General features: G+C 40.6%; 1 protein-coding gene across 3 annotated transcripts in view; it reads left to right on the forward strand.

The window, feature by feature from the left end:
• Positions 1 to 11,871, forward strand: part of SLC38A2 (solute carrier family 38 member 2) — a 15,877-nt gene extending 4,006 nt beyond the window's left edge. For all 3 annotated transcript variants that reach the window (XM_082308996.1, XM_082308998.1, XM_082308997.1), the window contains 12 exons: positions 291 to 364; positions 462 to 554; positions 749 to 830; positions 3,890 to 3,972; positions 4,938 to 4,996; positions 5,126 to 5,272; positions 6,040 to 6,119; positions 6,216 to 6,316; positions 6,703 to 6,827; positions 7,547 to 7,691; positions 7,814 to 7,911; positions 8,479 to 11,871. In XM_082308996.1, the coding sequence (XP_082165122.1) occupies positions 291 to 364; positions 462 to 554; positions 749 to 830; positions 3,890 to 3,972; positions 4,938 to 4,996; positions 5,126 to 5,272; positions 6,040 to 6,119; positions 6,216 to 6,316; positions 6,703 to 6,827; positions 7,547 to 7,691; positions 7,814 to 7,911; positions 8,479 to 8,577 (1,186 nt within the window). In that variant the 3' untranslated portion in view covers positions 8,578 to 11,871. The remainder of the gene's footprint in view (positions 1 to 290; positions 365 to 461; positions 555 to 748; positions 831 to 3,889; positions 3,973 to 4,937; positions 4,997 to 5,125; positions 5,273 to 6,039; positions 6,120 to 6,215; positions 6,317 to 6,702; positions 6,828 to 7,546; positions 7,692 to 7,813; positions 7,912 to 8,478) is intronic.
• The last annotated feature ends 9,598 nt before the right edge of the window (positions 11,872 to 21,469 follow it).

A 21,469-nucleotide genomic window follows, 5' to 3' on the forward strand; every position in this document is an offset into this window, starting at 1 on the left:
AGTTATAATGGCCTGACGCTTGCCAGTACTTACGCCACCTTACACTGAATGTAAGCGTTGTTTAATCCTACACCAGAATTTCTCTGTATGCCAGTGAAATGCATTTTAGTGTAAAATCCTTTCTAACCTAGGCATTAATTGGGTTTTCAGAATGCTTTGAGCTGGCCCTAGAATCTACAGATTTTTCCTAGATAATATTTTAATATGATTCATTTTTACAGCTTTCTTTAATAAGGTTACAATAAGTCATTTATGGATATTAAAAATTTGCATGTTTTTTCCCCCTTCAGGATACTCCTGCTGTTTGTTTCAATATTTTCTTTGTATTCAGTGCATCTCCTTTTGAAGACTGCCAACGAAGGAGGTATGGCAAATTACTATTTTACAAACATATGGTATTTGTTTCATATGGTATCTTTGTGAAACATGCCCTTCCAATGGATTATTTTGTTTTCTTTTAGGATCTTTATTGTATGAACAGTTGGGAATGAAGGCATTTGGTATGGCTGGAAAACTTGCTGCTTCTGGATCAATTACAATGCAGAACATTGGAGGTGAGGACAAGATCTTAAAATATCTGTACTGTCAATAGTAATTGTTCCCTACTTATTCTTGGAGACTTTTTTTCACACAACATGTGTTCATTAACCGCTTGTGTTCAAGTGAAGTTATGAAACATGTTATGTGATTCTTGCATCTTGTGGCATATTCTATATTTGTAATGATCTATGATGTTATTCACCTACAGCTATGTCAAGCTACCTCTTCATAGTGAAATATGAGTTACCATTGGTCATCAAGACATTTATGAACATCGAAGAGACCACAGGGTAGGTGTTAGAACTCCTCATCAGAGAAACTATTAGGAGAAACAAGTATGGAGACTGTACATATTTTTATATGAAGACCACGTTCGGTACACCATAGGGTAGCTTCTTACTCAGACAGAGATACAGTAAGTTTGCCCTTCCCCTGAGTGCTCCACTTCATTTAGATCCAGCCTGTCCTGGGAAAAGGGTAGAAAAATACAGGTATCACATCATATTACAGAAAGCTGTTCTCTAAAGAACATCAGGTAAGTGTTAATGTATGTACCAGTCAGTACATACGCTCGATAAGGAAAGGTAAATGTGGTTATGGTTGCTGTTTTTCTTTTTTTTTTTATTCTTACTGCATTCCAACTGGTTTGGACTGATTATTTTGGTTTTCTAGTGTTAATATTTTGGGAAGTGATTGAATATAAGACTAAGGTGCAGTTACATAATGAATGTCTTAAGGAACAGTTCTCAAAAAGACCTGGGGACTAAATATTGAATTAAAACAGAGTTTACATGCCCAAGACTGAAATGGCGGACACATTGCCATTTAGCCGTGGAGACACCTCGACTCCATAGTGGCTTTATTATTGCTTGGCTGTAAAAGTGGGTGCCTTGGGTAGGGTTCATTTTATCTAACCGTACCGTCTGAAAGATAGATTTTGAGGTCATCATTACTGTGGTGGTTGTATAATCAGTGGAGAAAGGTGATCCTCTGTAGCGTCAGTTCAGTGCACCTGGCTTAGACACCTGTTTTGGGCATCTCCAGAGAGCAATTTATCATATCGCTCTATATTGAGAGGGTGTGTAAAAACAGCTATCTAAAACAAGATGCCTGACTTCAGATGGATAGAGTTAAGTGCTATAAATCTCACTCTTCAGAGTTGTACTTCTGTGCCTTGTCCTGAAGTGTCCCAGTCTTGAGAGGGCTGAGCAGCTCAAGACTCCAACTTACACCTAAGCCTGAATTCAGAAGGTAGGCATTTTTCTGCCTGTGTTCCCCAAGGGGTTCAAGCCATTTGGTGGTGTTCATACAGCTTGCTGATAGATATTGTCATGACAACAGTGCTAGCCATCTTCCCCCCCCCCTCCTTTTTTTTTTCCCCCCTTCCCCTTAATGTACTCAAAGAATGCACCCACCCTATTTACTTAATAGTGTAATGTTTACAAATTCTGTCCTGGGAAGGTTCATTTCCCTCCTTTGGCTGAATTCAAGTCCTTATTTTCTGCTTCTTAAGAAAGTCCCTGGAGTAGCCAGTACTTACAAGGGGGCTTGGAGGCAAGTATTTTTAACTATCCCATCCTCAGAGAAGAATCCAAAATTGGTTGCTGTTCAAGAGGGGAAGTTAAAGGCTGTGGATCTCACTGGATGCAGCTGCTGCTCTGCAAATCTGGCAGACAAAATTCAGAAATTGAGATTTGTGTCTTCAGTGTTTTCTTGTTGGCTGGTACTAGGTAGCTGTACACTGATTTAAAGTAAATCTTTTCTCAGTGCTCTGGCAATTGTGGACCCCGTTTAACTGACTCTCTCCATGCATTGCTTAGGGGAGTCTGGGTGGCTACCATTGGCATGGATTCCACTCTGGCAGCCTGGTGCCTCAAATGTAAGCACTTACCTGTTTAAATGTCCCAAAATAATGCTTACTGTAGAAGAAAATATTCTGGAATTCTGAGACAATATTACAAATACTAGCTCTATTATTAAAATTCATTGAGCAATTTTTAAAATACTCAGCTGTATTTTAAAGCTGTGCAATCGCATTCTTTTCAGCACAGAAACACTTCTAAGTCCTTGGTGTGGAAGCTGGGATGGCCTTCATGTGGTGCACACACAATAACAGTGCCTGTTCTTACAAATGTAATTTTTTTTTTTTTAATTTACCACAAGACTACTAAATCCTAAAAAAAGGGAACGAAAGGTACATAACATTAATGTCTTACACATCTGAACTTTCCAAAATACCTTTTTTACATTTAATTATCCCAGGTGAAACTGGAGAAAGGTGACCGAATTGTTTCTGCATTTACTACATAAATTCAGAGCAAATCTGTTAAGGTTACTCCATATTTCCACTAGCATATATACGCTTATAATTCAGCAATTGAGTTCGAATGCACAAATTTCCAATTGGGTCATTAATTTTTCTTTGTTTACCTAAATAGTAGACAGTCCATTTTAAAATAAACACTGTTGGCTGATACCATAACAGGATATAAAGTATTAATATTTGTGAATAAATGCTCAGTGTTACTTGAATTGCTTAAAGCATATAGGATGTTCCTGTAGGAGACATGAAGAAAGCAGTTACCCTGCCATGATTAAATATTCAAATTTTTCTGTTAGTTCAGTGAAATTGCATTATATTTACACCAATCTAACTTTGTTTTTCTGTGTTTCAAAGGAAGATGTTAATCTTCTAACACTCAAAAATGTTTTGTCAAAAAATAGCTGCTGCTTCTTAAGGAATAAGTGGCAAAAATTATCCGAAGGAAAAAAAATCTGAGGTTTTTATCATAGTTTCCCTACTGAAAGGGACTAAATGTGCCTCCAAGAGACTCCCCAGTGCTTGTTGGAGTTTTCACAGCCAGTGGGCTTGAGCTACTGCCTTAACTCCAGCCCTCACCTGTTTTTCTTTAACTCCCTCAGGGTACCCAACAGAATTTTATTTCCATTAAAAGTGGATCACCACCCTGCTGGGGGCCTGCAATATTCTAATACATCTGGAGAGTTGGGAACCAACATTTAAGCAAATTACCATTTTTCCACAATTGATCCCACTTGACTTCTTTTCTGACCAGTCATTTACTTTCCTGTCTTCTGACTTTCAGATGCATATTAATTTTAGAAAAGGACACTAAAGGAAAGGCACAATGCAGGTTTGGGGTGAGATAAGAAGGTATTGTAGGGCTTTAGGTCTATACAGTAAGTTGAATGCTAGTCCTTTGTGACATCAGGTACTACATTTTTTTAAGAAGCCATGTATTGTAGGAGAAGATAAGAGCAAAGACTAAACTGCAAATGTTGTAATTTTTAAATATGTTGATTACTTACAAATACTACCTTTTTTCTACAGAGAATGGTATCTTAATGGTGACTGTTTAGTGCTGCTGGTGTCTGTCATCCTCATTCTTCCGCTGTCCTTACTGAAAAATTTAGGTAAGCAGTGGAGTACAATCAAAATAAGAGTGCATTGAAAATACTGTGGGGAAATGGGTTGATACAATGTTTGAGTCTTGAAGTACTGTGTGAATTAGCAGCTGTCTCCAGACTTGTCTCTTGGGACTAATCAGTGTTTAGGTAATTACCATCCGTCTACTTAAAAAAATAAAAATAAAAAAAGATCAAGACAAGTATCTTAAGGGTTAGCTTTACAACAAGGCTCAACAGTAACTTTCTGTTTGTGTTCTTATCGCAAAGTTTGACCTATTTTGGTCAGTAGTGAAATAGTATAATATTGTTATTAGCTATTCTCTAACAGTCTCAACAGGGGTGCTAGCCTTGGACAGTTAAATTGTCTTTGCAATGCAAATAGAAGTCACCTTTTTCATTTTAGATCCCAAGCAGTAGCAGAATATTCATACCAGATGCTTTATCTGAAATGGCTGTATTCAGTGATACATATGAATAATTCAGTTAACACACCATTTGTTCAGAGAATCCTGTAGTGGAACCTTACTAACTGAGAGTCTCATTGTGAATTACTTTCTCAAGTTACTACTTTCTTCAAATAAAGTGAATCAATAAAAACAGAAGGGAAAAGGCTAAGTTATCTCATCGTGCATTCTATTAGAATTAACCCTATACTGATTCTCAATACATAATAAACAATGCACATAGTTGGTGTGGGGTTTTTGTTGTGGGGATTTTTTTTGTAAGTTATAAAATTTCATATTACAGGCTCACTGTATGTACAGGCCCTAATATATCTTTGAGAACTTTCAGATCTGGGTTGAGATTAGCGGAAAGTCCATAAATAATTAACTTGTTCTATATAACACTAAAAAAATGGCAATCTAAAGAGATCACTGACAGAACGTATTTTTGTCATAATGTTATCACTTCCATGATGTTTCTGTTTATTGTACCTTAGTTTTTTTTTTTTTTTTCTTTCTTGAACACAGGATATTTGGGCTATACCAGTGGCTTTTCCTTACTTTGCATGGTCTTCTTTCTGATTGTTGTAAGTATAATCTTGTAGATTCCCGATGCTTGTAAAACTGCATTTCAAAGGGAAATTAAACACAGTTTCTGGAAAGTTTCATATATTGCATTAGTCAAAATAACAATAAATACATGGCTTTATTTCTAGGTAATTTGGAAGATGTTTCAGATTCCTTGTCCTATGGACAGTGACATCATGAACATGACATTAAATGTGACACTGGCACCTTTGTTAGATGAAAACATAACAAGTGATGATGTGTGCGAGCCAAAATATTTCATCTTCAATTCACAGGTAACTGACTAAAAATCAGACTCTCTGTTGTAAATACAGAGCAGATAAATTAGGTTGTTTTTCCTTCAGGTAACTACCCAGTTGTAAACTTGGGGTGTGATAAGACTTTCTGTTCAGTAGAGTTAGGTACTGTTTACCTCCTGTAGACTGGGTGTTACAACATTCCGAATACACCAAAATTAGAGGAGCTTGAGGTACCTGCCTGAGATGAGTGGCAATAAATGCATCTCTCATTCTTCAGCACAGCATTTCTCAAGCTTTCTCAAGTAAGTTAAAAAGCATTTTAAAAAGTAGATTGCAGAAGAAGATGAAGCAAATAGTAAGCATGCGAATGGGAAATGTATGCCAGGGTTTGGAATAGACTTTAAGTTCTCAGTCACAAAGTCTTGACTCTCATGTCTGCTCCCAGTTACAGTGGTGAATCTCCACACATGGGGAAGAAGTATGTGTGACAGCCAATACCAAGATCAGGCTAGAATGGCTATAATCTGCTATGAGATGCAGAACACAATTCTGAATGCAAATACATTCAGCTCAGCATGGACTTCAGTGAGATTTGAGAGTGTTTGGTACCTCAGGGTTTGGGTTTAAGAGAGCATGAACCTGTTGTTTTAATTCTTGCCAAAGTTTCAGTTGTAAAAAAATAGCTAGTGTTTATCAAAAACTAAACTGACGCTTAAGTCAAAGCTGAAAAATCTACTGGTGAATTTTTTAAAACAGAATTTCTAATGTCTGTTGAGATACTTAAACATACTTTTGTTTTTCAGACTGTGTATGCTGTCCCAATCCTAACGTTTTCTTTTGTCTGCCATCCTGCAATTCTTCCTATCTATGAAGAACTGAAAAGGTAAATGTTAGATATGTGTCTGTAATTTCACTAAACAAACAAAAGTAGTATAAACCAGAATGTTCTCATTGCTAACAATGGTTCTTTTTCTTCTAGCCGAAGCCGTAAAAGAATGATGAATGTGTCCTATGTATCTTTTTTCGCCATGTTCCTCATGTATTTATTGGCTGCTCTCTTTGGATACCTGACATTTTATGGTGAGTATTGCCTTCTCTGCTTTCTTTTAAATGAATTAAGTTCTGCAAAACCACAGTATTATTTTCAAGTTAGGGCAAGCAAGCATTTACTCTGGGTTCTAAATATGCACTGTTTGTTGGGGGGGTTTTAAAATACTTGTATAAGTGCGCACCCAAAAGGAGGTCAGTGGTAGAATTAGGCCCAAGGAAACAGGATTAAAATTGGATTAAAACAGATGCAGTGCCTCCTAGTTATCCCTGTGTAAAATAGAGACATGCTTACAAGAGCTGTTGAGGCTTTCAATTCATATTGCTGTAACTGTAAAATTCGCTGAGGATTTAGAGCAGAAGTGGTTGGTTGAGAAGTATGTCAACAGCATCTAATTAAAATACTGGTTTCTTTGTAGGAAAAGTCGAACCAGAACTGCTTCATACCTACTCTGCTTATCTGGGTGCTGATGTTCTTCTTCTTATTGTGCGTCTCGCTGTACTTATGGCTGTAACGCTTACTGTACCTGTCGTTATTTTCCCAGTAAGTAATTATGTTTCTTAATCTTAATACCATTTTTTATTTTCATCACCTGTCCTGCTGCAGTCATTTACTGCTATGGCAACTGCCATTTATAGAATTTTTCTCTTAACTGGAAAAGGAAATTTATTCTAATAAGCTTGATGAAGTATCTCTATACTGTTAATTCAAATAAATTAAATAATAAGGCAACATCTACAAAGCAGTAGGTACAAATATGTTCACTTATATTGTTTTCCTGATACGGTTTAATTGGGGGAGTGGAACAGATTGCCCCTTTATAAAAGTACTTGCACTATTGTATTATCAGCTTACAAAAGTCAGTGTGGTTTTTTTTTCTAAGTACATCGTGAACATGAATTCAGGCCACTTAGGCTTATATTGTTGAGCAACATCCTTAGATGTTACAAAAATCCCTGGGATTTATTTTTGTTGAAGACAGATGTTTTTCCTTGTGTTTTCTCCATTACTGTCTGTGCTTTGAAAATCTAAATCACTGAAAAGAGAAGCAGACCAGAAACACAGAGCTGCCTCTCAAGTGCAGGAAGTAAATATTTTAAAAAAAAAAAAAAAAGCTTTCCTGTCTTTCAACTTTTATTGAAATTGGAAGTGTTCAGGAAAATGACATTAAAATATGTTCAGAAGGAAGGTCTAATTCAGGTAACAGTGACTGACTTCCACAATGAAGACTAAACTGTTCTTGTTTTGTTTTTCCCCAAAAGATCCGCAGTTCCATTACCCAGCTGTTGTGGGCAGGGAAGGAGTTTTCATGGTGGCGTCACTGTTCCATTACAGTTGCTCTTCTGACGTTTACCAACGTGCTTGTTATCTTTGTCCCTACTATCCGAGACATCTTTGGCTTCATTGGTAAGCATTTTCACGTCAGTTCAAGTAGTCTTTCAAATCTCAGAAAATGCCGTTCCGATCTAATTAAATTATATTTACCTGTTTGTGTTATGAATATTTATTTCTATGCTTTTTAAATACAGGCGCATCTGCGGCTGCCATGCTGATCTTTATACTTCCTTCTGCCTTCTATATCAAATTAGTGAAGAAGGAACCAATGAAGTCAGTGCAAAAGATTGGGGTATGTACAGACAAATCTGTAATAGTTACACTCGCGTACTAATTCAGAGCAAGAACTTTAGTTTCCTTCTTCACAATTTAAGAATTCTGAAGTCCCAGTGAAGGTAGTCAATGAATTGGCATTTAATGTTATCTTAGTTAACATGTGGGAGTTTCAAGACTTATTTATGTAATTTACCCCTTAAAGCTGCCCTCCACCGATCATTTGGGTCATCCTGACTGATCTTGGTGCTCTTACTTGTTTTAGACATGCTGACTCGGAATCAAATCTTAGACATACCGAGTCAGAATCAAGTCGGCACAGTGGCACAGCCTGACTGGTTATCAGCAGCTACATTAATTTCCCTCGGTGGAGGTTGAGGTCTGCTATACTGAAAATAAATGTACTTTTTTATTTGAAAAAGGATCCCAAGTATGAGAAAGACAGGTAGCTCTCCATTGTTTACTGTGATCTCGTTTTTTTTTACTTTGCCCTCCATGAGCAATGGCATTTGTGCCATAAATGGGGGATGACTTTATGGGTATAGTAGCAGAAACTGAAATACTTCCTTTATGTTTTCTTTTTCAGGCTGCCTTGTTCTTTCTAGGTGGTATAGTTGTGATGACTGGGTGTATGACACTGATTATTCTAGACTGGACCCAGAATGTTGCATCTGATGGCCATTAACTGCCCTGGGTTAATCTGTAATACTCCACTTCAAATGCCAGTGTTCGCTCAGATACCTACTGAGAACGAAAATGAGCTATTCGGCTTCCTCTAAAATGCAGATTCTTTGTTGATGGTTCTTCTGATTGTAGAATACCTGAACTCTGTCTTTAAGAAACTATTCTGCATGATGGAAGTGGATATTAACATCAAACCACATGAGTGTCTGGCTGAAGGAAGTGACAACTATATTCCATTCCAGAGAATGGACAGAACTCTCTGTAGACTTTTATCAAGCCATGTTTGGCTTTTGTCATTGTTACTTGGATATTTTGTTATTTTACTTGAACGTGCCTAATGGAACCAACTGATGTGAGAAATAACTCTTTAATTTACAGCAAAGTGTTTAAATAACCAATGAGAGAGAGAGAGAGAGAAACATTATTATTTTTTTGTACCAAAAAATTCTTATGGACCTCAAAAGCACTATTTTGACTTTAAGAAACATTTTTCTAAAAAGAATGAAAGAATAACATAGAAGAGCTCATAAAAACATTTAATCAGTGTCCTAAATTAAATCTAGTTTGCCTTTCTGTAGAGGCATAATCAGAAGAAATTTTATTTTAAAAAATACTTCTAATGAGCAAAACAGAAAACAAACCAATTCAAGTCAAAATTCTCTAATTATAAATGCTTCCCATGAAATTCACTTAGTTCGAAGTAGAGTGAAAATAATCCTGAAAATCATTTGTCAGCTTACTTAAGTAACGACAGTTACCTTAGTTCCCAAAAATCATGCAGAAACCCAAATTTTCAAGCTTTAAAAAAAACACCCCTTAGAACGGGTACATTTGACAAAAACGTAGCTGATCTAGAAATTTGTAAAGATGGTGTTGACGTTTCCCTTCTTGAGGTACTCAATAGTGCAATTGGGTAAAACAGGGTTTGGGGGGTTTTGCTTTTTTTTTCTTTGTTTTTGGTTTTTTCTTCCCTGGTGTAGATACAACCTAAATGGCACTGGAGCATATCATGCCATTAATATAAAACTCCCTCCTGGAGTTCTGTCTGTTAATAAGGTCCATTGTCAGTTGTAGCAATGTTTGTTGGGTTTCTTTCTGTCCAATCTATCTTGAAACACTCTGTAGGAAAAGAAAAAGGTCCTAACGTAGTTTACTAGTTGTATAATACTCAGAAAGTGTACAGTATTTCTCAAATTACTCATCCATTATTGGATTTTTACTTGACTATTCTGTATCTGAGTCAAATCCACAAAATAACTGCACCAGTATTTCATGCTTGGTACAAACTCTCTTCACATACACAACTGGGATTCCTCTTCCAATTTATACTGTATAGTAGTGTTAAAGGTAACCTCATAGACTGGATAGTCATCTCATACTTGTTTGCTTCAGAAATAGATAAGTTTCTTATGAGCCCTAGCTAGCTAGCTGATGAAACAGGTGCTGTACGGTTGTGATGAGCTGTTTTGTTTCTAGTGCATGTTTACTCTTTCATTCTTATCCCAGGTTGAAGAGAAATAACACTTGTATAACAGCATACTTGGCTTATAAGAGGTTCTCAAACACAACAATATTGGGTACAAAAGCCTAGATAGAGATTATTAATGAAATAATCATGGCAGTGTGGTCAACTGTCTTCATCTGACACGATGCTTTAAAAATCTGACTAAGTTCCACTTGGTCGTGGTGTCAGAGGGAACAAGTAAGGGCCTGTAATCCATTGATTAAACAGTGCCTGAGACCTTTTTGCTCTTGTAGAATTAATCAGGAACAAATCTAAATGATAGTCACTGTTCGGCAGGTAACGTCAATCTCTGCCCAGCCATTTAAAAGCTATGAAAAAAAATTGCAGGTATTTTGTATTGATACTTTTGCATGACTGTAAGTACTGGTCACTAAGTCTGTAGCGTAAAACTGTAATGAGAAGTTAGATTCCTCCTGTGTTGTCTGTATTATTAGTTCGGTGGTACTCAACTGGCAATTAACGATCCTGGAGTCAGCACTGACCAACGCTCCTTAGGTACTTCTCTGCCTCAGGTACTGTACGTCCATGGCTAACTCTCCTCTGCTACCTGATCTCCACAGAAGTGCTGAGCGTGTGCCTCCTCGGTACTTTGGCAGCTTTTCTTCTTCCTCTCCGCAGACGTAGAAAGGTAGAAGAGGATTAAAATGTTGTCTACCTTTGAGCAATTTGTAGCACATAAGGGATGAAGCGCTTCCCTTGCCAGCATTTAAAAAAGAAAAAAAAAAAAAGTGAGAAATGGCCTCCTTTCTCTCAGTAACCATAGAAGAGGAAGGAGGTCTAAGTGAGAAGTTGCTACACGGTCCTTCTCGGCAGCCAGAGAGGAGGAAGATTTTTGTGATGACACCTCATAATATATCATGCCTGTCACTTAATTCTCCGAATGTAGCAATTTCCAGATTTTACGTTATGTGTTACGTTATTTGATGACTGGCTCTCCACCTGCAACAGTTGAGTTCCACTTGGCTGGGTTGATTTCCAACATATGATTTATTTAATTATACTCTTTTTTTTTTCCAAACCTGTCTGCTTAAAGTTACCTACGTTACAAACCACCTAAAAGAGCAGCTTCAGTATTAAACCACTGTTTTGTCACCTCAGTTAGACGTTACTGTCTTCCATGATATTTCAGTCATAAATGTAACATGTTATTTATAAAACATTAATCCATTAAAACTAAACCTATTTTTCAATATTTATGATTAGTCTATGTACATAATTGTATGTGTGTATATACTGTAAGTATAATGTATATAATGTAGGTTTGGAATCCAGGACTTATGTATATATTCCTCTGTCATTACTGATCGTTACATCATTTCAAGGAGTTGTTCATGTTGTACATCTGTATAACAACTGTCAAAGGAAAGATTCTTTTGCAACAAAATGTAATGCCTACAAAAATGGAAGAAATATGTTACGCCTAAGATGCGTAGGAAAACACTAAGATGGTATTTATTACAAATGTATGTGTTGCAATAAACACAGTCACTTGGGTCCATAAAACGCATTGTTCAGGCTCCTGTATACTTTTCCTCTAAAATTTACCATGGATGTTACGATTTCCTGAATGCAGCAACTTAACAACTTCTATGATCTAACATATTTGTTAGGCCACTAAATTCAGGCATCCTACGGTACCTCCATGTACATATGTAAGTATAGCTACTGTATTGTTAGAGGCCAACAGTTGTTGGCAGGGAGTGCAACACAGTTTCAATGAAACATTGTATGTTTTTGTTTTAACGGAAATAAATAAAGAGAGAATCTGAAGCAATGCTGTGGTGGTTTCTTTGGGGGGAGGCATTTGAAGGGTTTTCTCTAAAGACGATACTAAAAGCCTATCTTTAATTTTGTGCGTGCTCAACTTACTTATGAGCACTTTTCAGGATGGGGAAGAATAAAGGAAAAGTAGCATACAACTTAAGTCCACAATTTATGACCCTACAAGAGTAAACAGAACAAGTCTGGGCATTCGGGGAAAATGAGCGATAAAATTCTGCAAGGAACCTGTATGTTATCATTTTTTTGCAGCACAGGCGTATCTGGAGACAAGACTCAATGTGTTCGATCTTGTGCAAGTGTAATCAACGAGTGAGTCTTGCCAAAATCCTATGCCGTTTTCCTGTAACAATCTCCAGGAGAAGAATAACTGCTTTTTCAAAACGGGTGCATGTTTCACTTGTATTTTAGCAATTGGATACAAACCAAGTGTGGCGTATCAGTTCTTTGTTCTCCAGAAATCTGTATCAATTCACATGAATCTTAGTCTTTCCCAAATATTAAGAACTGGGTGTGAGGGCAGCGGAGGTGTAACTCAGTGTGTCATGCATACAACAAAACACTATATGAAAGGAATATTAAGAGGCATAGTTAAGTACCCTGAAACTAGGAAATGCCTCAATTAAGGTTGCTTTAATTACATGATTGCACAGTATTTTTCACTGGAACCCCCACTGAGTGACTTTTCATTTATTTTTTATCACATTTTCTGTGTGTTCACAGTGCTTATGTATTTGCTCAAAGTCCAAAGCCCATCCTGACGAGGGCTGAGTGTCCTCATTTCTCTCTAGTTCTCATTCTAACGTCATCATTGCGAAACACAGATCGTTACTCATCTTCACGATGTTGCAGGCCTGTAAGAAGCTGTTCATCAGGCCACACATCTGGAGACCTGAAGCAAGGAGAGACAGCGCTGTGAAGCAGCCATGCATTTGAGTCCACAATTTAATGTCCTGCGCTTGCTAATTTTGTATTTCAGCATTTGCTTACGTGCATCTGAAGCGTAACCGCAAACGGGTTTTGAGTGATCATCGTTCTGGAAACAAGAACCCTAAGCATGGAGTTAGCCACTTGGAAGCGGTGGTCGTGCCTGGAAACGCTCGTTCTCACTGCTTGCCTACCATCACACAGGAATTTCATGGCAGCGGAGAAGCCCTTGCCCTACAACGCCGCTCGACTCGCTGAACAATTAAGCCCACCTCTCCGCAATCAGGCATTTCCATCAACTTAAATAATACATGAAGTAGTCTTTTCTACACACTTCTGATTCGTCCCAAGAGCTGGCTCACCCTATGCGATGAATGAGACAGTGCAATGACTAAAAAAAAAACCAGAAACAGAAGTTACGTTGTGTGACAGTGTCTAAAATCCCGTGCCTTGAACCTCTTTACCCACCACAAGGCCTTTGCCCCAGAAGAGGGATAAGTTGTCACTGAGGGTTTATTCAGTGCTGAGATCTGGGAATCTCACTTCTGCAGGTGAGAGGTGGCATCTTCACTTTCTTCCGGTCCCCCTGAAGTTTACTTCTTTTCCCCCCTCTGGCCTTGCCAGGTCTGTTCTGTCCCAAGGTCACGCCTAGGCACCTCACCCCCAGGTGTTCATCCAGCGGCTGGATCCGCATCAGGTCATGCCCTAAGGTCCCCCACGGCTTAGCTCGTGGACCTGTTGGTAGGGCAGCACAGCTCCCATGCAGTCGGTGTGCCCAGGTTTCCTTTCTGGAGAACCAGAGCAGAGGGTGGCCAGTGCGTGCCCAGGTTTCAGCGCCAGAAGGAGCTGAGATGCCGTGAGGGAGCCCCCAGTCCTGTCCTTCTGGGAATATGGACGTGCCATCCCATCTCCAGTGCAGATGTGCCCAGCACCCGCTTCCTCGGCCTTTCTGGTTTCAGTCTCTTGAGCATGACAGTCTAAACCCCGCCTGCTTTCACATGCATGTCCTTCTGTCTTCTTGCACAGCTGGTTTTGGCTGTCATAAGGTGACTCCTTGTCAGCTCTGTCACTCTTGCCCTGACCCCAGTCCCAGTTTGCCAACTCCCCAGCAACACCACCTTTCCCAGCTCCACCTGAGAGCCACTGCCCCTCATCTCTACTACCTTCCTGACTACATGCCTGCCCGAGTCCAGTTCCCACCCTTGCCCAGGCACAGCTAGGAACATCTTCCTTTGATTTTCCTAGTCTCTGCCCAGCTGGTCTCCTTATGGCCTCCACTCCAACTACAAGCCTTATTTTCTTGTTCTCTGGGTGTCCCCCCAGTCCCGGCTCTCCAGCAGTCCCGCACGGACCCCTTCGGTGGCCCGGAGAAGCCCACTTCCACACTCAGTTCAGGCACCTCTTGCTCCTCCAGCCTTTGGCTGAGCATGAAGCCCTGCTGTAGAGAACGGGAGGGGCAACTTTTCACAGGAAAAATGATTCATTACTTTACTATGGGAAAACATCCTCTTTTCCCCGATTCTGTTCTCCAATGGGCCTAATCATTTAGGCTCATTGTTTTTCCACACAGATGCACAAAACCACCACCGTGCTGCAGTTACTCGTAATGGAAAATGTCAGGAGAAACATCTGAAGCTAGGTAACATTTAAAAGAACAGAAACGTATTCCAGTAAGAGAACAGTCAGGTAATCCCAGTAACAGGTAGCATCATCGACCATGTTTGAAAATGTTATTTACATTAGAAATAAGTGCTATTTTTTTTATTTTCATTATTATTTACATATATTTAAAAGGGGGAAAAAAAAGGTTTTCCAATTGCAGAATGTAAATTGACAGGTAATATATGTTGGATAGGTACTAACAATAATGTAGAAATTTAGTATGGGTGTTGGAAAGGAAGTGTAGCTTATGTAAGTAGCTTTTTGGTGATCTTTAAAAATCTTCTTTACATCATCTCCAAACAGCCCAAATTGCAGCAAAATTAAACGGAGCCAAGTGAGGTGCTGCAGGTATTCCCAAACGCTCAGGAGTTATTGGGCCGGGGCTAATGTGGTCAACGCACGCATCTACTTTTTGTTAAAATAAATGCCAGTTCATGAACAGCCAATATCGCTCCTTCCTGCCCGCTTCAGTAAAATGATTTAATGCGCCGGCAGAGCATATCTCGGGGCTGGAGCCCAGGTCACTACACAGAACAGACAGACAGACAGACAGACAGGTCTCATGAGAGGCGGGGTGGGCTGGAAGGTGCCCCCCAGGCACCTCACCCTGCCGGCGGCGCTGTCACCTGGAGGCCGCGCTCGAACGCCCACCAAGGGCTTGGGTGATGAATAAAACCGGCAGGCGCTTCCACCGTGGGCGGGACATGGGGAGCACGCCCCAGCGCCATGGCTGAGGAAAACAAACAAGACGGCGTTCAAAAAAAGCCTCAGCAGAGCCGCAACTTTGTGGAACCATGGAGAGCAGCCACGGAGAGCATGAACAGAGTTTCACCCCGTGTCCATCAGCAAACAGCAGCATCGAGAAGAGAGACAGTCAGAAGGCAGGTTTGGAAACAGCTGCCACTAAAATATTTGCATTGCTCTTTTGACACAATGGGGGAGGCATCAGCTGTGAAACTGTTGCTCTGCGAGGATTACTGGACTCCAAATGAAAATGGCATACGAGGGATGCGTTTTTCTGGGGAACAAGTGGGAAAGTTCCTAAGAATACCAGCCACAGGAAACTGAGCTGTCACAAGAAGCTGCCGAAGAGTTACCTGAGGCCGGCGCTCGGTGCAGGTATCCCCTCCTTCCCAAAGGTCAGACGGGTCTCTCGCCTTACTGCAAAGATGATGTTTCTGAGCACAAATAAGACTTTCGTTCTTCTAATCAGATTATTAAAACCATGGGTGTCCCAAGAAACATTTTGAAGTAAATGAGTCATGCTTGATGCAACGATCATGGTTTGGGGTGACTCTGTGTGTGTGTGTCTGTGTACACGCTGGGAACAGAGGGTACAAGGGCTCTTCTAATCTACTTGGACTTACTTGGAAAGACAATAAAAAGTCAAATGCGGAAGTGAAGCCCACAAGTGCCTCCTCTAGTAAACTAGACAAGAACCAATATTGATTCCCACACTTACATTGTTTTTCTCAGTCCCAGAAAGGTCCAGGATTCTCCAAATTCCTCTTGCACGTTGTACTTTTTGAAGCCTGTACTCACTCTGGTAGCTGCAGCAAGCTGGCCTTTAATTTCCGTTTCTTCTGCAAGAGCATTCATTTCAGGTATGCCATATTTCACATACCTGGCTCCTTCAGATCTTAAACAGTTTACTTCAACCCCAAATCAATTATAAGGCGTAAATGCAGCAGCCTTTCCTTTCCCAGAACCCAGCCCTAAGCTCTGCAGTGAGCTCCTCCAAACTACCAGAGAAAATTCAGGCCATGTCACCAGCTGGGTGACACCAGCTGTGTTTCAAAACTGAGTCAGTAGTTTAACGTAAAACAAATGGGTGTGTTTTTTTGCTGCCACAGATTTCCAGCCACTGTGGTAGGTCAAATGCAGCACTTCACTACTCCTGCACTTAACAGAGCCAGTTTCCATCTTGTGGTTAAATTTCTCAACCCATTTAAACAATCCGTATCTTGGATCAACACACTGCTTATCTCCAAGTCCCAGTGGAGAAGCCCTATGATGGGTATTATGTCTGAGCATGGCTAACTGCTAGAATATCCATCTGTCCTCCCCCGCAAATTTTAGTTTGGCAGGGAACAGCAGTCCTCTTCTGCATTTTCTAGCAGCAACTTGACCAAAACTAAACCTCTGAAGTTTTTCCCTTCTTACTTGTGTATGGATCAAGTGTGGGAAAGAATCAGATCCTACCTTTGTCATCTAGAAACTCTGGAGAACCATGAAATCCTTCTGAAAAAGACATCAACAACTACTTGGAGTAACTAATTTGATTGCCTTCTTATTCTTATAAATACTGAGAAAATTTAAACACATGGAACCTAAAGTACTTCTGAATTTTTGAAAGACTCAGTGATAAAGAAGCAGTGAGAAATATTGCAATACCATAGCAGTGAGTACGACAGCCAACCGATGCATTAATGTTACTAAACTATGGTTCACCTTCGACACTGGAGAGTGTAAGTGAAAACGTAACTACACGAGGTTTTCTCTGCATCCTCCTGCTGCAGCTAGGCCATGCCTACCTGCTACCCCGCACACTGATCTGGCTTGCAGATCTTCAGGGTTTGTGCTTTTTTCCCATCAGCCAGCGTTATGTCCACGAGTCCACTCACCCTGCAGCCTCCCAGGGAGCTGGCGGATGCAGAAAGATGCTGCATGAGCAAAGAGGGGGGCAGGCCGCCGAGCTGGCTGCACTGCCCAAAAGAGAAAGGTGTCCGAGACAAAAACTCCAGTGCGTGCTAACAAAAGGGATGCTTAGCTGAAGGCATGGCCAAAGGTCCCTGCCTTGGACAGCCCCCCCAAGCCTCCCCCGGGTGCCCGAAGGGTGGGAGAGAGAGTTGCTGGCAGCCGGTTATCCTGCGCAGCGCAAGGAGGCACCACCGTCAGCCAAGTGCCCATCGCGACAGGGGCTGCTGGCCCCTCGGGTCTTCTTCTCACCCTCCCCAGCGTGCTCCCAAGCAGGTCAGTGTCACCGAGGGCTCCTGCAAGCAGGAGTGGAGACGTAGGCAATGACTGCATTTTTGGAGTTGGCAATGGGGCTCACTGAAGCTGCAAGCCATGATGGAGGAAAGCAAGCCAGAAGAAACGCAGGAGGAAAAAGAGGCCTGGAGAGGAACAGAAAAAGAGAATAATTTCATGATTGTGAAGAAGAGAGAAAGTAGACCCACTGATAAACAAGAAGGGAGATGAGAAGAACGTCTGTGCAAAACATCAGAAATCCCAAAGTGATTTCATGGTTATTTGTTTGCCTCCTTGCTTTCCCTGAACATGAAGGGAGAAAGGACTTTGTGGAAATAATCCTGGAAGAGGTACATACACAGAACGTACGAAGAACTGAACATCAGCCAGCCCAGCCCATAAAGAAGCTCAGCTGATAAATATTTATAATCATTTGAAATTATTTTGAAATCATGTGAAAAAAGGTTGGAGAAAACCGTATGTGTTGACAGTCTCCAAGGGAAACCTGAGTCATTACTTAACTCTTGTTACTTAGTGCCCACAAGGCTATCTTCTATCCCACCGGCACATTAACATAAGTAATAAAATAAATCACTATAAGCCAGAACCCTTTCCTACTGACTGTGAGCAGTTACTAGCATTTATATGCTCAGTGAAATCAAGGAGATGATAGCTCATCCAGCTAGCATGGAGGGCCAGATCACCATCGGAATATGGATTTTGAGTGGATAACCATTACCAATAAGCCAAGAAGGGATAGTAAGATTTTTTTCAGACTTCACTTGTTTCTGACTCTTAGCCAAAGATACATAAACCTTTTCCTGTCCTGGTTTTCAAGCTGACAATGAGCAAACTCATCCTGGAAAAAAAAAGGAGTGCTGGCTCCTGGCACGGCAAAGAGTCTCAGGGAAGTCAAGAAGTGGTGGGCAGCAATGGCTGGGGCAGCAGCCATGGCCCATGCAACAACCAGAGCAGCCCTGCAACAGCCCTTGCAGGCAAACGGCAGGCAGATCATTCCTCCTTCTTCTAAACAGCCACAGATCAAATACACAGGCATGCGTGTGCCCCTCTCCAGAAAAATGTCCTCTCTTCTTATGGAAAGCTTTTGCAGTGATGAGTTTTGGTGCTACAAATAGAGGATGTAAAACTTACTCATTTCCGAGAGAAATGGTCAGCCTGGTCCCTAGCCTTGGGGGACCCCAGGATTGTCACTCTACACCAAAACATACCAGTGATGCTGTATGCTTTTCTACTCACAGTCAATTAAAATATTCTGAAACACAAAGATCATGTAAAAATTGCAAAGTGACAAATAAGGTTCTGACCTTCAGTTAGTAACTTCACTTCCTGAAAATAAATCAACAGAAAACGGTAGGTTTGATGCAATTTTCCAGGAACCAGATAGGAAGGAAAAGAGGGTAATTGTTTTCTTTTGGCCAAGAGATTGATGGCGATACTCACATTTGAAGGGAAGAATTTGCCTTGACTCATAGGAAATATCTTTGTTCTCAGGGATTTAAAAACAGCCTTGTGGAACAAAATAGATGGCCTGAACTATGCCTCTGTTTCAAGAAAGGATAATTTTGCCTGTTGAAAAGAATAACAAGGTGAAGAAGTATTTTAATTGAATGTGAGGGCGTTTTCGTTTTTCTTTATAGCTGGCTGCACCAAAGGCAGATGACAGTGGTGAATTATTTTAAAGAGCATAGCAATGCAGAAATTGAAAGATGTTTAGATTTTGAATTATTAACTTGGGTTATGTTGCTGTTGTCAAGCTGTTTGCTTACCTCAAAGACCCCAAAATGGATAAATTCTTTGCTCTGAAGAGATTTCAGTCTTAACAGTGGCGGTCTCACACGATGTTGGTACTAGCTGTCACATATTTACCCCAGCTCACTTTTTTTAAACCTACCACAAAGTTGACAGGGATTAATTGGGGCAATAACAGAAAAAGAGCTGCAAATCCCCTCCAAAACCCAGTGAAGGTGCTTGCTCATCTTCTAATCAACTTTTCTATGCAGAAGAGTGGCCGGGGCTTGTTAAAACCATCTTCAAACCTGACGGCACCATTATTACAGTCCCAGGGTTGCTTTTTTTTGCTGGAGCATAAGCATTTGTACTCCAAGCGCAATGATGGCGCTGGAGAGGACCAACAGCACTCGAAAGAGGACCAGAACTTAAAGGCAAAGTTTGCATTAACTGCACTGTGCTGGGGGCTCTGGGGATCCAAATTAATTATATACTTCAAGCAGCTTGAATGGTCCCACTAAATTTAATGCTTATTTTAAAGTAGTTTTGGACTCGAGCCTAAAATAAGTTATTTTCGTACTCAAGTCCTCCTATACGGAATTAATTTGGAAACCAAAAAAAGAACATGGAGCTCAAACTTTGCACTGAAACAAGCAAGTAACTTGGGCACGTGCTGAGGAAGGTGATGGGGAAAAGCCCTGCAGCATGACAAGAGCTACCCCAACGCCTGGGCCTGCTGCCGATACCTAATCCTATTACAAATTGTGCTTGGATCATTACCAGAACTGTTCTCACAATATTCCATTTCAAGGCTGAAATGCCTGCATGTGTTCCACAGCATTGGGCATGGCACCCAGAAGAGAGGGCACCGTGTCGGCGTGGCCAGGCACGCCAATGGTGGTAAAACAAGCTGTGCTTCTGGGACGCATGTACCAGGTATTTGGCCTTTGAACAAACTGTCTTTTCAGTTTTATGGGCTCTTGCAAATACTCCCAGACATTGCTCCAGCTGTACCAGTCAAAGAATTTCTCATGGATGCCCTTTCATGGTAAATGTTTCGAGGAACTTCTCAGATAACGGACCTGAAGGTATTTCAAGGAAGATATGGCCACTTTTGGAAGGAGTCTTCTCAGCAGGGGAATTAGGCAGATGAAGAGAACCGCCTCAGCGTGGCTGCTGCGTGAGTATCTCATTTAAACGCCGGTGTCACCCCGCAGCCGCCGCCACGCTGTGCAGGCGCCTGCACACAAGATGGCCGCTGAGCGGGAGGGCAGCAGCCATGCTGCACACACCGGGGCTTCCCGGAGCCCCTCGCGCGGGCTGGCAGAGCCACCGTTACCCATTGGGTGAGGTCATATGATGGCACACAGAACAATATTGCTGGGCTTCCTTCCTGCTGACTAATTACAGGCCAAGCCCATACCTCAGAGAAAATTATGACAATTCCTGCCTGACACTGTTAAGGAGTTGAGTTATGAAAAAGCAACTATTATTTCCTTTAAATTCACTTTTCGTTCTCCTCTTGTTACAAACATTTTTTCATTCTGCTGTGATATAAGACCTTTTAACATTATTTTCTGTCTGTTAAGTTTCCTGCGTAGGAAGCACTGTCCTGACGCACTGTATTAATCCTTAAAGAGGATCAAATGAAAAAAGATAAAAATATTCAAATTTCGGAGTTATTAAGATCCTCTTGAGGATGATTTTCTTGTTTTCCATTTCCTGTCAGAATTTGATTTTGCAAATGAAGCTGACATATGCAAACCCTGATCACATCATGCTATTAGTTTTATATTTAGACTTACGAGCGTGATTTAGATTTAGCTTGGGATTATCAGCACTTCAGCTGCTCATTTCTTTAACTCTGGGCTCTGAAAAAAGCTGTGCAAGGAAAGCATATCTGAGGACAACACCACGGCAGATCAATAAGAGCATTATATGTCATTACACATTTCTATTAAAGATAAAGCACTTCCCACTTGTCTGAAAGGTGTACCCCTATCTCCCAGAGCAGCAAAACCGAAAAGAGACAAAACTATATAGCCCAAACCAAATACATACCAAAACTGATGTGGAAAATGGAAATAAACTGAAGAAATTTCAATTTGGACATCAAAGAACTAACATTGAAATCTTTCTATACATCTTAAACAGGACTGCGGAAAAACTGCAGTGTAGCAGAGGAATGCATATTCTCAGAAACGTCCACTATAAAACCTGGAGTATCCCATAAGAATCGTGATTTGTTACTTCCCTCTGTGAACTTTGTGACAAGAATGTG

Source organism: Platalea leucorodia (assembly GCF_965183815.1).
Source record: "Platalea leucorodia genome assembly, chromosome: 4".
Lineage (NCBI taxonomy): Eukaryota > Metazoa > Chordata > Aves > Pelecaniformes > Threskiornithidae > Platalea > Platalea leucorodia.